General features: G+C 43.8%; 1 protein-coding gene across 1 annotated transcript in view; it reads left to right on the top strand.

Annotated features, from left to right (window-relative positions):
* Pkd1l1 (polycystin 1 like 1, transient receptor potential channel interacting) overlaps positions 1–15343 on the top strand; it is a 145503-nt gene that overhangs the window by 45333 nt on the left and 84827 nt on the right. The window contains exons 16-23 of the mRNA XM_071608980.1: positions 1076–1297; positions 2991–3151; positions 5514–5882; positions 6343–6402; positions 8293–8472; positions 9544–9621; positions 12082–12224; positions 13353–13473. Of these exons, the coding sequence (XP_071465081.1) occupies positions 1076–1297; positions 2991–3151; positions 5514–5882; positions 6343–6402; positions 8293–8472; positions 9544–9621; positions 12082–12224; positions 13353–13473 (1334 nt within the window). The remainder of the gene's footprint in view (positions 1–1075; positions 1298–2990; positions 3152–5513; positions 5883–6342; positions 6403–8292; positions 8473–9543; positions 9622–12081; positions 12225–13352; positions 13474–15343) is intronic.

Below are 15343 nucleotides of genomic sequence, written 5' to 3'. Positions count from 1 at the left end.
AAAAAAAAAAAAAGAAAATTCCATCTGTGTACATGCTCCAGGCAAAGAGACAAAGTGCTTATAGCTACCTCTACCCTGGGTCTAAGAGACCAACTGGGTCTTGTTTATCATTGTACCTCTCAGCACCCAGGTTCATGCCTGAAAACAAGAGATCAGTGCATGGCTGCTGAAAAGTGCTGAATTTGCTTTCAGGGAGTGCAGAATAGCCCAGCTGATCCCAGGTTCACTTGCTCTTCCCAGCATGTAAATCAGAGGATGCTGCCACCCTGTGGGGTGATTAAAGGGCTGTCATAATGCCGCCTCATATGGTTTGGAAACAGGTCTAGAATGTGGTACCTTCACACCATCTAGGGAGAGCCACCTTTAAAGCACAATGATGGCTCAGACTTAAGTAGCACCTGAAGAAACAGCTCTACCGTAAGATTGGTCCTGGACCGTCCAGCCATGCATTTCTAAGCCAGCGATTCTTCTCTGCCAAACTGCTTGTTTAGCTGTCCCTCAGGAATGAGACTGCTCAGGGTTAGGGATGATGCTGGCTGTCTGCTTGCTTGATCTTGATAAAGCAAACACATTTGTCTTGTTGAATATGACAGTTTCATTGCAGGAAGGTGGTAAGATTAGAGCAGAGATATCTAGAGTCATCCATCTGCTTATCCCATCTTTCACCAGCTCTGAAATAGGGCAGTTCTCTGAGGCCTCTGGAAATGCATTTTCTTCCTAAATTTGGGTCAATATGGCATTCCTGTATGTCATGTGAAATTGTCACAAGGATGAGATACAGTGTTGGCAGACTGCTTGAGGGGAGCATGCTGTGTAGTAGATGCATGTTGAGGCAGCAGAAGTGTGAGCAGAGGGAGTCACTGTGTGCAGGAAGGGTGGCAGCAGCTACCAGGCTGGTATGGAAAGTGAAGGTCCCCAGGGATGAAGTTGGGGTTACACATCAGTGAGTGGGAGGAGCTAGTCTGAGAATCCAATGATTGACACCTCACTGATGGAAAAGAACAAGGGGACGTCATCTCTTCCCCATGCCCATGTCCCCTTGACATCAGAGGTTCCATGACTGTCCGTTCAACAGGTATCATTGGACCTGCACTGCTGCCAACTCACCTGGACAGCCCTGCTTTGACAATTCCACTCCACACCAACTGGACCCCGGGGCTCCCACGATTTCCTTCACAGCAAAATGGCTTAGCGAATGCTGTGACCAGTTTCTCATGACACTGATGGTTTCCAGCACTGGCAGGAATTCTTCGAAGGCTGAGGTGTTCCTTTCCATCAGTCTTGCTTTTGCCTTCAGGTATGTGACTTGGAGCTGAGCTGAGCTGAGCTGAGTGGTCCTGGCTGGTGTTGGTAACCAGGAAAGTAATCCATGCATATGGAAGGCAGTTTGGGGTTTAGTCATGTTGGATCATGCTGCTAAAGAGGAGGAAGGCATTGTCAAGAAGGGGCTAGGGACTGATCTCTGGGAAGCTCCTGATAGGCTAAGCATGCCAGCACAGCAGGGATCTCTGGGTAGGGTCTCAGGGGGTTCCCTCTGTTTCAGAATATGCCTCTAAGACAGGAGACTGTCCCAGTTCTTGGGGCTGATGGCAGAGGAGGCAAAGCCATCTGAGTCCCAAGGTAGGCATTTGGGGAACCCAGTTTAACCCTTCTATACATCTCAGGTTCATCCCAAGAATGAACCCAGTTGTTCCATCTGAGACTATGAGAGGTTGCAGAAGAAAAGAAATGTTATGACCAAAACCCAAAAGCACTGCATCACCCATAGTCCATGTGTAGCTCCCAAACATCAGTACCAGGATCAAGTTGAGTGGCCAGGGTGGGCATGGGCACAGCAGTTCACTGACCTCCCCCTCTGGAAATAAGAGTCATTAGACCTAAGTGAGAAGGAGGTGTTGCCCAGGGCCCACCACTTTGAGATGATACAAAATTTTACTACACCACTCAGAATGGCACAATTTAATCCTTATGAATTAATCCTGGAATTTTCCATTTGCTTCAGTAGCCATAGGTATCTGAAAAGGTAGAAAGTGAAACTGTGGATGGGGGGGGAACCACTGTGTACAAGTATACACAGGGATACACAGGCACACAAACACACACATGGACAAGCTGGACATGGTTCCCTGCAAGGAAGCTGTGCGGCCCTTTGTACCATGATACCTCTCATCTCCTGCACAGGGAGCTGTATGTTGAGGCTGTGGTCTGAGAAATGGGGCACAGTGCATGGGGTGTTTGCATGGGAAACACTGCAAACCACTTAGTCTTTATCATTCCTGGACCTTTAGAGGCTCGCCAAGTCCAAAAAAAAAAAAAAAAAAAAGCTGTTTGACAGGGCCTGACAGTCTCCAGCCATATGGTAACATCTGGAAGAACCCCTGTCCACAAAATGTGCTTTCCAAAGTGCTGGTCAGCAGAGAGACTAGAGAAATTGTCAGGAGGTGGCTGTGGTGGCACTGGGCTGTGTGGAGGGTAGAGTTACATATGGAATTGTGTGTGGTAAGGGGCGGTGGTGGGGTGGGGGTATCCCACCACCATTGGCCCTGCACAGAGAGGAGATAAAGCCAAGGCAGATGGCAGCATCTTTCTTTGTGAGCTCCTGAGACTAGGTGAGAATCACAAAGGTGCATGGTTTGGTGGGTCTGCATGAGGGTGGTTTTGAAGACTGAGCTGAGGAGATGAGGAGATTACTTAGGCATCGGCTGTTCTTTATAGAGGGCTTGGCCAGAGCCCAAGATGAAGGCCATGGGTCTCAAAAAAGTCACATAGCCTCTCTGAACTGAGCCAGGTTATAGTGTGTTGCTGGTCTGTTAGATCAAATCATGTGTCCAGTATGGCGCAGCTGGTCACATGCCATGTGCTCCATCATACGGACTTGAGTTCCCATGATGAAGAGACAGCTTGGGCAGTTTGGGCATTCCCAGCACGAACACATGCAGCCAAGGGCCCATACATTTTCCTAAAATATCAAACTGATTTGTATATTTCAGATTCATCCACATCTCCTGGGTCAATTTTAAAGACATCTATGTCAATTGGAATGAAGAACTGTCTCTCCAAGCTGTGTGTGAAGACTGTGGAGAAATACAAAATCTCTCTTATTCCTGGGATCTTTTCTTAGTCAATGCAACAGAAAAGAACAGGATTGAAGGTGAAATGTTTGCTTTATTTTACTGACTGAGGAGAAAGCTCAGGGTTGTCTTGCGTTTGCCAAGAGTTTGGTCTGACCCAGTATGTCTGATTTGCCAGGTTGATGGCTTCTGCTTCCCTAGCACCTCTTGTTTTCACCCTCCAAAAGAAAGGAAGGAATCAACTGCTACTCAGGCACCCTGTGGAAGTGACAGAAGGCTATGCCCAGCATTCACTGAGACAGTTTTATTTTTTTAAAGCCACAGTGAGCTATTGAAAAGGACACATGATGTGATTCACCTTTCAGAGGACTGTGTCCCTATGATATTGTGAAGTATATATTCAGTCTGCATCCCTGGCATATAACTCATCCCTGGCATAATCTCCAAATCCTTGGAATCCTCAAAGTAATAGGGCCTTTTTTGTATGCTAATGAGGTGACTGATGACTGGAAGCTCTCAGGTAGCTTCAGGATGAGAGTTGATCTTCAGAAAGACCAAGGTGGGATGGCCAAGATTGGGAGTTTCAGCCCCAGTTGGTCACCAAGGGCCAATGATTTAATCAGTCATGCTTGTGTAATGAGGTTGTCATCGGAACCCCTGATTTATAGCTAATTAGTCAGAAGCACAGGTAAAACCATCGGGCTCGCAATTGGCACCCAAAATAGGCACAGTCTTGAGGCTTAACCTGTGAGGTCTGAGGTTACCTCCAGTTACATAGTGTGAGAATTGAACTGAATTGAGGAATACAAGTGGATGTCTTCTTCAGAACTGCTTGCTTTCTTGTTAGTGGGGAGAACTCACACCATTTAGGATCACTGAAGTGATCTGTGTTGTAAGAGTATAGTACGAGAAACTGAGTCTGATTTTTCTACACAGTCTTTCAGACTGTTCTACACAGTCTGCATGGTGAGGGCTGGTTCTGAGCCTCTTTCCTGCACTGCCAGCTGGTGATTATAACCTCCTCTCCAAGATTCACTGAAAGATGGGTACCCTTCTTGTCAGCCCAAAAGACAAGTTGAGGCATGCTGAGTGTGGGAACAAAGAGTTTATGCAAGGCAGAATGAGGATGGCCACCAAGGTAGAGCACACAACTTTAGTTGCCCAGAGTAAGGGCTCATAAAATGATATCCAAGAGACTGGGTTTTATAGGTTAAAACAGAAGAAAGAAGTTGCAATTGATGAGAAAGACACAGCATGTGGATTAATGGTCAGTCACTGATGCCATACCTTCCAAGTAGGAATTGCAGTAAACAGGAAAGGGCTTTTACCCGGGTTATTGATTATCATTGTGTTGTTGGGAAATCTGCAGACATGAGATGTGTGCTGGGTCAGAATGACCTAGGAAACTATGGTCTAATGCCCCAGGATTAAAGAATTTTTTAACATCATTCTTGTCACATTTAAGTCCTTTCTCATACTATTCCACAGAGTGGTGATAAGACTAAGTAAAATAATGTGTAAGAACATGCTGGGTGTTGGGCTGGTTGGCTCGCAGTTTGGGTGGGACACTTAGGTATGAACCAGGATCAAGACTGAGTTCTCATGTGGTGATGACTGTGATCAGGGGGACAGTTCCCATGGCAAACAGAGCAGCTTTGTTTGTGAGCTGGCAGCCAGCTCTTTCAGCACAGCTCCTGCCAAACCCCTATTGGCCTTCTGCCATTTAAAAACAATCTGTTCAATGGGGCAATACAAAACTTCTGAAAGTAGAACTCTGAGTACAGCTGGCCTCAGTGGCTAAGGGGACATGAAGACATTGAGTGCAGTCATGCCCTGCATTGCAGGAGAGGAATTCCTTAATTCTTTGGGGTATGTTGAATTTTCTGGAATCAAAGCCAGAGGATGTCCAGAGGTTAAATTTCCAGGAAAGGAAACATTGCCCTAGATGGATGAGTCTCAAGATCCTGGCTCCCCCAAAGTCAAAAGCAACAGCATGATTGACAGTTCATTTATATGCCCATGGCTATTTTTTTTTCTTTGCTCCTGATTCTTCATCATAAATTTGAACAATGATTTTTGGAATTGTTATATTCTGTCCTTACTGTCAGGTAGGGGAGTGAGGATTAGGAGAAATTCCATGTTCCCCAAATTGTTTCTATAATACATGAAAAACCAATACAGAGAGTGTGGAGAATCTGGCAGGCTCCCTTTCAGTCTCTATGGATCCTGGGGAAAGCAAATCCCCCCCTACATGTTTGCTGCAATTGGTCTCCAGACTATCTGATGAAAACCACGTTCCATGGGTTTATCTCTCAAGTGCGGGCTTTGAATTCACGTCAGACTTGTTGAAAGCAGAGCAGTCTTACAAAATTTACAGACTTTTAAAAAGCTAATTTTTCCTATTTGGTCCAGAATTTTAACACTGTCATATGTGTGTTTAAGTTCCCTTTTGTAGCACTGTGGGGCTGCTGGGTGCCTCAGCACTCGGAACGACTTTGAAGTCATCAGAGTCAAATCTTCTGACCACTGAGCCAAATATGACAGATCCCAGTGGATCACCCACGCTGTCTTCACGAGAGCCTTCACCCATGATCCATGGTCGGCTTGCCCTTTTAGTCACTAGAAGCACCTCTACAGAGTCCACTGTGGGTGGCCACCAGATTCCTGCTTCTGGTGACAACACAGCCCGGGAGGATCCTTCTGAGGATGAGTCACTGGGCCCAGAGCTGGGGTCCCTTGGTGAAGGAGCCTCAACTGTGAGCCCCTCTGAGAGAAGCTGGTCTCCACCCAGCTCCTCACCTGCCCTTGATGGCAAGTACCTCCATCTCTGCAGGTTGTCCCCCTTATTTGGGCACCAGGGTTATCTTGGGAAGGGTGCATCTGGTGGGTCAGGTTTGAAGTCACATGCACAATGCCCTTGAATCACAGAGTGCTGGATTCACACCCACTATTTGTTATCCATCTCTGCAGGTTGTCCCCCTTATTTGGGCACCAGGGTTATCTTGGGAAGGGTGCATCTGGTGGGTCAGGTTTGAAGTCACATGCACAATTCCCTTGAATCACAGAGTGCTGGATTCACACCCACTATTTGTTATCCATCTCTGCAGGTTGTCCCCCTTATTTGGGCACCAGGGTTATCTTGGGAAGGGTGTATCTGATGGGTCAGGTTTGAAGTCACATGCACAATGCCCTTGAATCACAGAGTGCTGGATTCACACCCACTATTTGTTAATTGTGGCTTTAAGTGAAACATTGTGATTTTGTCTCATAGATTTTGAAGCCTATTACAGTGATATCCAAGAAGCAATGCCATCTAGAGGAAGACAGAGAGGTAACTGCTTCTATGATTGTTCCGTGTAGGACCTGCATCCTGGCCCACTGTTCTCCATCTCTTCTCCACACCCTTTCTTGAAGTCTAGATTCATGTGCTTCCCCCTTACATCAAGGCCACCTGGAGCTCCCAGAGTCAGAGGGAAAGTTTAAACTCCTCTGCCTGGAACTGGTTGGCCCAAAACTTTGCTTCTAGCTTACCTCCTTCTGCACTTCTTGTACTCTGCTCCAAAAATCTCTCAGTAGCCTCAGGCCTGATGATGAGCATTCCAGCTCTCCCAGACCCTGTCAGGGGGGTCCTCTGCCTAAAATGCCTCCCCCACACTCTCCCAAGTTGCCTACTTGCCAAGCATCTTCCCTGAAGATCTGCTCTATTTACCAGTCTCTGAAGCATTTCTCAGTCTGATGATGACCCCCCACCAGCCAAGGATATTTCTTCCTAACCGTTTAATGCAGAGGGCACTGGTCTAATCATCTCTTTGTCAGTCTCTTTTACCCTGAGATCTTCAGAGAAAGCTTCCGTGACTAGCTTCTGCTAGTGTCTCCAGAGCTATTGCAGTGCTCGGCACATTAGCATCCAGTAAGGGTATTATCCAATGATGACCAGAAAATGATTTATTTATCTATCAAGTAAATGGATGACCCATTAGTAGATGATTTATCTGTCAGGAAAATAAACGGATGATGAGTGAACACTTGATTAATCTGTCTAATGAGTAGATGGAGGATTCAAGAATGATTTATCTGTCAGTGAATAGGTGGACAATTTATTTGTTGACAGAACTGATAGATGGATGGTGAGTGAGTTATTTATTTCTGGAGTGAATGGCTGGATGAGTGAGATCATGTGGCCTGGTGTCACTCTGCTTCTGTTCCTGCTGCATGTGGTCATTTCACTGCATAGCAGACAGATTTCTTTCCCCACCACAAGCCACACTGTCACCTCCAGACAGTCCCTCCAGTGGCTTCCCACCATACACAGGACAGAGGCTGTGGGCTGTGTCCCGTAGCATGACCCCAATCTCATAGGCCACCATCCCACTTTATTGACTCCCTCTGACTGCCCTTGGAAGACCCTCCCCATGGCAATTAATAAACCACACCATAACAGTGTGATTTTTAACTCAGTATGGAAACTTCCTCCTCCAGATTTCAAAGAGCTTCTTCCATCCTGTGTTCTGAAGCCACTCTAGAGAGGTGCTCCCCACCACTTTTCCACTCCCTGCACTCTCTTTCTCTGCAAATCCTGTTTTATTTTTCTTTATCACACTTATCATTAGCTGATTTGCATTATCTATGTATGTACTTGTTTTTTTTTTTCTGACTCTTTTGCTACAAATTCCAGATCACAAGGACTCTATTGGTTTAGTTCACTCCATCTCTAGTTCTTAGACCTGGACCTGGTAGACCATAATAAATATTTGTTGAATAAATAAAGGAAGGAACATGTAATTAGGTCACTAATTACATAATAACAAAGTGCATTGCTTGAATATGTTTTTTTGCTGAAGATATTATTTTAGACATGTGGTATTCAGCAATTGTAGAAATAGTCACTAATGTCAACATTGAGTCATTCATGCTTTAAGGAGATCATGACTTTTTCTCTTGTTAAATATTTTTATTAGTGAATATAATTATACACAATAATATGGTTCATTGTGACCTCTTCATACCTGCATATAACATAATGTGTTCCATTTAACTCCACAGTATTTCCACTTTTCCTCCCCTCCTTCCTCCCCCGATCCCCTTCCTTTAACCCATTGCACTATCTTTTATTTATTTATTTTACTTGTTGTGTTATAATTATTTATAAAAGTGGGATTAATTGTGCTATATTTATGCATGCATGGAGCATAACATCCATGGACTTGGTTGATCTTCTTAGGGAACTACACAGGCCTCCCAGGATCAGGACTGAGTACGAGTGCTGAGGAAGAGAGCCCTGGTGAGGGGGACAACCTAGTGGGCCCCTTTCTCCTTGCCGGCAGAGCTGAGCCTGCCCTTGTGATCGACTGGCCCAAGGCCCTGATCAGCAGAGCTGTTTTCCAAGGCTACACCTCATCGGGTATGAATGTGCTCTTTGTGTCCTGATTTCCTAGCTGCTTCAGAAAACTCTGGATATCAGCCCTCAATTTCTTATAAAACTTTCCTTTTAGTAGATAAGTATTTGGAGCTGTTCTCCCTCTCCTACTTGTGTCTGTCCACAGCCCAGGGCTCCTTTACCCAGGCTAGAGCTACCTTCTGCTGTACACATGCGTCCCTCATCTACAGACTGACAGGGGGATGCATATCTGCATGCGCCCAAATGCCTTGGTGTCCACCTTGGTGTGGCTTTTCACAGGTTAGACGAGCCACTTGATGAACCATTTACATGGATGGTTCAAAATGAAGCTGCCCCTGCACAGAAGTTGGGTTTTTGTCCAGTTTTCCCCAGCACAGGCATGTGGATTTTTCCCTATCTGTTGGGTGACTGCCTTTTCTAGTAATAGGTATCATTAGGCCACTCCCTAAGCTCTGAATCTCACACCATTCTTCAGTGATTTCCCCCTCACTCTTCCTTAAAACATTTTGGGAAATACCATTGCAAAATTACAATGTTTAAAAACTATCCCTGTTTATATCATCAACCTTGTTTTCTAGGTCTCTCTTGATTCAAAGGTACATGGTGTGGGGGTCAACCTGTGTCTGCTGAGGAACAAACCAGCACAGTAGGACAACAGTTACACCCAGATTGAGAATTTCTCATAACTAACATCCACAAAGACTTAAAAATTGCTTTGATATTCCTTAATCATACTTTATAATTTCATAAAATAGCAAAATTGAAAACTGAATATATTGTAAACACATAAAATAAAATCTTACCAGCATTCTCTTGTTTCTTGGGAAACTAGTACTGTTTCTGAGCCAGGATGAAAGATCCAACCTCAGTATTGCTTCTACTGGGCAGGAGAGACCTAGAAATAGGATTTCATCTCTTTAGAGAAGGTAGTAACAATCTAGTGGCATTTCCAAATACAACGTATTTTACTTTCATCCCTGGAGCAAGAGCAGAACTTGATGCCTAGGCTCTGCTTGACCCCTGTCCTGCAGGCCACTGACCTTTGCTTCCTTGTGGCTGCCTTCTCTTCTGTAGGTATCACAGAACCTATTGTGACAATAAAACCATACTCACTGAGCAGTGGAGAGACATATGTTCTACAAGCATCTGTGGGTATGTTATGCTGCCGGTTGGATCTGGTGTGGGGTAACCATAAGTGTTTTGGCTGTATTTTCATCTTTTCTTGGAAAGGACAATCACTTGTTACTCCTGCAGACATTTGCACCAGGGTCCTAACTCCCCTTCTCTCCAGATGTCAGTTCCCTGCTCCTTTATGTTAGAGAACAAGAGCAGGAAGTGGTTGTGTTTCTGTGATTTACTCTTCCTTGAGGAATCAGGCACATGTTTAAAACAGGGTAAAGGATTGCCATTTTCCCCCAATGCTTTTGAGTCCAGGACTCACATATTCTAGGCAAACACACTATATCCCCAGCCCTTTTTATTTTATTTTGAAATAGGCTTCACCCACGTGCATATTATTTCCCAGTGCCCAACATCCCTTCCCACATATCTATGACTCATTCTGAGATCATACTTGTATGTAACTTCTTGATATTTTCCTTTTTAATAAGTACAGAGGATTCAACAATATTTATCTAGAGACGATGTCCACATTTTTGCATTCATTAAAACCCACCATGCATTTTCAATCTTGTATCATGCATTAACTCTCACATCACCTGAGGAAAAAACTTGAGGTTCACTTTCTTCTGAAACTTGGTAGATGGGGCAAAGATCCCCACAGATCTTCTGGATTCTTACTACCACTGTGAGCCCCTTCCTGCCCCCAAACTAAGCCAAGTCCCTGCTATTTTTTGAAGAGGGACAATGCCTGCTTTTGTTTAACAATCCCTCTTGTCCTTCTGCTGGGCCTCTTTCTCTTGCTTCTGAAATTTGTCTGAGTGACAAGCTTATAGCCATTCTTTTTGATAGGCCACATATATTATCAGCGCAGGAGACCCCTGGGAGCTTGTCCATGGGCTTGTTCTTGGGCTTATTCAGTGTCCCTGGATGGCAGGGAACAGTGAACTGGGGGCCCAGATGTCCTGTCTTGTTTCCTTTTCCTCTGCCCCACACTCTCCCTGACAGCTTCCCTCACCTGCTATGCTCTTCCCAACACATTGGGCCACTGTGTGACTCTGTCCTTCCCATCAGAGTTATTTTAGCTGAGATGCCCATTCTTATCCTCAGGTCTTTTTCCTAACCAGTATATAACTTGTACCCTAGGGCTACTTGCTCAAATGCCTTCTTTCATAGAGATTTTCCTGGTCAGCCAGGTGGAATTAGTCACTTTTTCCTCTTGGATTTTACCTGTATTGAAGGAGCTGCCTTAGATAATATAACACATAAACAGTGTTAACACAGCCCTTAGTATGTAGCACAGGTTCTCTAGGTCCCTATTGTGACACTTGATGATGATCATTGGCATCAAGATTTTAGAGTTTGACATGCAAATTTGCATCTTATAATTCATATCAAGAAAAATACATTGAAAGATTAAAAAGTTTATGCATGAGAGGGCTGGTAGCTCAGAGGTAGAGTGCTCCCCTAGCATGTATGAGGCACGGGGTTCGATCATCAGCACCACATAAAAATAAAATAAAGATATTTATTGGGCTGGGGATGTGGCTCAAGCAGTAACGCGCTCGCCTGGGTTCGATCCTCAGCACCACATAAAAATAAAAAATAAAGTTGTTGTGTCCAATGAAAACTGAAAAATAAAATTTAAAAATTCTCTCTCTCTCTTCTCTCTCTCTCTAAAAAAAAAAAGATGTTTGTCCACCTATATCTAAAAAGCAAATTTTTTAAAAAAAGTTTATGCATGAGAATAGTCATTATAGTGTGACTAATAATAGTAGAATGTGGAAAATAAAATGTTTAATCATTGGGAACTAATAATTATGTATACTGGGATAGCTACTCAACAAATCATATATATATACTCACGCACACACACACACACATATATCTTAGCCATTTGGGGCATTATATGATGACATGGAAAATACTTATGATATTAATACAGTTAATAAAATGAGAAGATAAAATTGTATCAGTTAATAAATTCAACTTAGATGTCTTTATGTACATGGCTGAGGCTTAAAGAGAATAGGGGAATGGAACAGGTTTGATTTGTGGGGTAATGTGTCTATCAGTGTCCTCTCCCCCCAGGCTTTGGTCTCTATTGGTGGGTGTTGTGTGGTTTCTGGGTAGAGAATTGGTCTGTCTCATTTACTGTCATTGCCCAGGGTCTGGGAATGTACCTTCCCCACCTAGTAAGCACCCAGTAAATGCTTCTTCTATGAATGCATGCTTTAAGGCAATGTTTTCAAACTCCAGCTTTTGTCAGAAACTCCTAAAAGTCTGTTGAACTATAGACTGTTGCGTCTCAGTCTTTGATTCAGCAGGTCTGAGGGGAGGCTCAAGAATCTGCCTTTCAATTCCCAGATGATGCAAATGCTGCTGGTCTGGGGACTCCCTTTGAGAACCACTGCTCTAAGTTTTTTGCTATAAAAACTACTGTTACTATTGTTTTCCATCCTGGCTCAAAACTCTATCCCATTTTTCTCTTAGCTTCAAAGCAAGACTTAATAGGTAAAGCCCAGCTGTACTTGACAATCAACCCAGCTCCACAGGACATGGCCTGTCATGTGCAGCCCCACCATGGTCTGGAGGCCCACACCATCTTCAGTGTGTTCTGCATGTCAGGAAAACCGGTAGGTGGCAGCCCCTTTTCTGTACTGAGACCAAAGGTAATAGCAGCTTTTGGAAGTTATGGTGAGCTCTGCATGGCATGCAGTAGGAACTAAGGCCTCTTCTTCCCATCTGTGAAGGACTTGGGCCTGCAGTCAAATGTTGGAAAGTTGCTCAAGCATGAACGGGACCTTCCCTCTCTCTAATGGAAACAAGGTCAGAATGGCCCCCAGTTTTGAAGGAGAGACAGACTTTCTTACTAGGAAACACAGTGGGATACTCAGGGCCTCTACCATATGATCAGAGCAGGAGTCCCCATTACTGCTGTGCACACAAGCAGGCAGTGAGTAACTCAGAGGAATCTGACCCTGACCCTGGGGCATGTCTCTAATTTGGATTTCATTTTACTCTCCTGATTTGGGCAATGGAGAAGGTCACTATGGATATTTTTATTTCTTTTATTTTCTTTTTTTATAGAAAGTTTGTGATGATTAGAGAGGTGTGTGAAGGAACAAATGCTTCATTCTGTGACTGGGTTAGCAAGCTTCCTCTTGAGATTGGGTTGCAGGCTACAACATTGCAATCTTGGTACCATCCTCCCTGTCCTCTTGCTCTATACACTGCCTGTCTCTGCCCTTTTGTTCTGCCTCTGTCACTTCTCAAGAAGCCCACACATGTCCTTAGGAGAGACAAGGCCCAGGTCTTTCCTCAAAGTCTAGTTCCAAAGGCCTCTGCTCCTAACAGAGTGTGTGTCCCATCTCCTTTCTCTGTTGTCACTCATGTTTACATTGTGCCTAGCTACTGCAGGGGGCAGCAGGATCCTCTTCACCTAGAGGAACCCTTGTCAGTCTGATTCATGAATGACAGGACCCTCCAGGCTGGAGAGCTAGCAGACCCTGAGTGAGGAATCTTGTTTTATTCCTGCTTTGGGTCCTTTGGAAGAGAGCTCTGTAGGGAAGAATTGTGCAAGTGGAACCAGGAGAGCTCTGCACATTGTTGTGCATTGTTGTGTAGCCGGAGACCGTGTTTGACTCTCATTTATTCTGTTTCTGGCTGCAGCATATGTCCTTGGGTGCAATGAAGGTTGCAGATGTATATTTATAGATGATGCCATTCAAATGAAGTATCCTATATTTTTTTTCTCCCCATAGGACTTTCATTATGAATTTAGTTACCAGATAGGAAACACCTCCAAACACACCCTGTACTATGGGAGAGACACCCAGTATTATTTTGCATTGCCAGCTGGTGAGCCCTCAGACAATTACAAAGGTACGTAACAGTGTGAGTTGGATCACTAAGCTCCAGACATTTTCTCCTGATTTACAAAAGCTAAAAATTTTTTAAAACTATGTGTGTAGAAATTAAAATTATTTATTCACTTTGATGAGTTTAATGTTTTTTAGTTTAGTTTGATTACCTACCTTTTGGTGCAGGAAGAACATTAGAATAAATATCAGTAAATACACATACACACACATACACACACCACACATTTTAAATTTTAAATGACATATAATATAGATAATAAAATGCCAAAGAATTTTTATATGAATTAAATAATTAACACCAATCTATCTCTTATTTACTAATGAAATATGGCGTATCTAGTGAATCTTGCATTTAGTATAAGTGAAACCAAATCAAGGTATTCAGACCAAAAAAATAATGTGAGATAAAGTATTAAAATATAAAGTAATGTTGAGTTAGCAAATTAATTATAGATCCTTTGTTAGTTCACTTCTCACTACTATCACAAATATCTGAGATGAATCAAATTAAAAAGAGGAAAAGTTTATTTGGGCACACAGTTTTGGAGGTTTCAGTCTATAATTCATTGACACCATTGCCTTGTGCCTGTGGCAGCACGGTGTATCATGGCAGGAGCAAGTGATGTGGAGGCTCATTTACTTCAAGTCTGGGTATGAAAGAGGAAGGAGTGCCCTACGAGGGCACACCCCCAATGACAGGAAGACTTTCCTCTAGGCCCCACTTCTTAAAGGTTCTACCACCTCTGAGTAGCACCAAGCAAGGGACTAAGCCTTGAATGCATGAACTTTTGTGATGAATTTCATATATAAACTCTAATCCCCAAGCAAAATGAATCCCATAGTGTGGGAAACTTTCTACTCCTATCCCTGCCCCTGTAGTCCTGTCCATTTCTAAATCAGCACTTGGGAATGGACCTCACCTGAACATATAAGGGATTCCATCATTTAACACAGTACCTGGGTAGGCACAACCCAGTGTGGTTAAATTAGACTCTTCAGGGTGACTGCTATTTTTTGTTTGTTTGTTTGTTTGTTTTTTAACTTCTGGACAGTTGCTCTGTGCAGGCAAGGTTGAGAGTCACTAATCTAGAAGATTCTTTGAACTGAGTTGATATGACTGTTTCAGCCCCAGTTCTGAACTAGGTCATGTCCCTGATGTATTGAAATCTCACCTCTCCTTTGAGTCTAGTGAAAGTACTTTCTCTGTGAAATCTTGCCTGTCACCTCCAATTAAAACACTTGTACTTTCTTCTAGATTCTAGTCAAATTGAGCAAAACTTTCCTGAGCATGGTGCAGTTGTGAGCTTTCTAATCATGTTCCACTTTGTATGTGATGCCTTTGTACTTCCATCTGAGCTTGAGGTTTGGTGAAGTCAAGCAACAAAAGGCTAGCACAGTAGATGTTGACTGAATGGTTGATTTTGACTTTCATGAGCTTGCCCTGATAAATCCTAAAATGCTAAAATTGCATTCAACTTCTGTCCTTTGGAAAGTATTCTCATGATGGATGCTCATCCCAAGCTCCCCCAAGTCTCAGTAGAGGGTCCGAAGCCAGGGATATATGCTAAGAGCTTGGTCAGAGCAGAATGTGTCCTTCAGGCAAGGAGGCCCAACCTCCATAGGCAACCTTCTTATATGAAGACCTGGCATGTCCCTCCCCTGAGAGCTGCATGTGGGGTATGAGGGGCCTCAGTTCACAAGGCCTGCCACAGACTATAGAGCTAGGCAGATATCCAAACAGAAGAACTTGGAGCAGGGCCTGAGCACCATGTTGACAATTTTTTTAGAATCAGATTTCAGGTCACAGTCCCGGAGTAGTGTCAGGGTTAGTGATGGTACTCAGGTCCTTCACAAGTGTGATTTTGCTTCTA

Source organism: Marmota flaviventris, chromosome 1, assembly GCF_047511675.1.
Source record: "Marmota flaviventris isolate mMarFla1 chromosome 1, mMarFla1.hap1, whole genome shotgun sequence".
Lineage (NCBI taxonomy): Eukaryota > Metazoa > Chordata > Mammalia > Rodentia > Sciuridae > Marmota > Marmota flaviventris.
The sequence above is the reverse complement of the archived record's forward strand: the minus strand, read 5'-3'. Positions and strand labels throughout refer to the sequence as shown.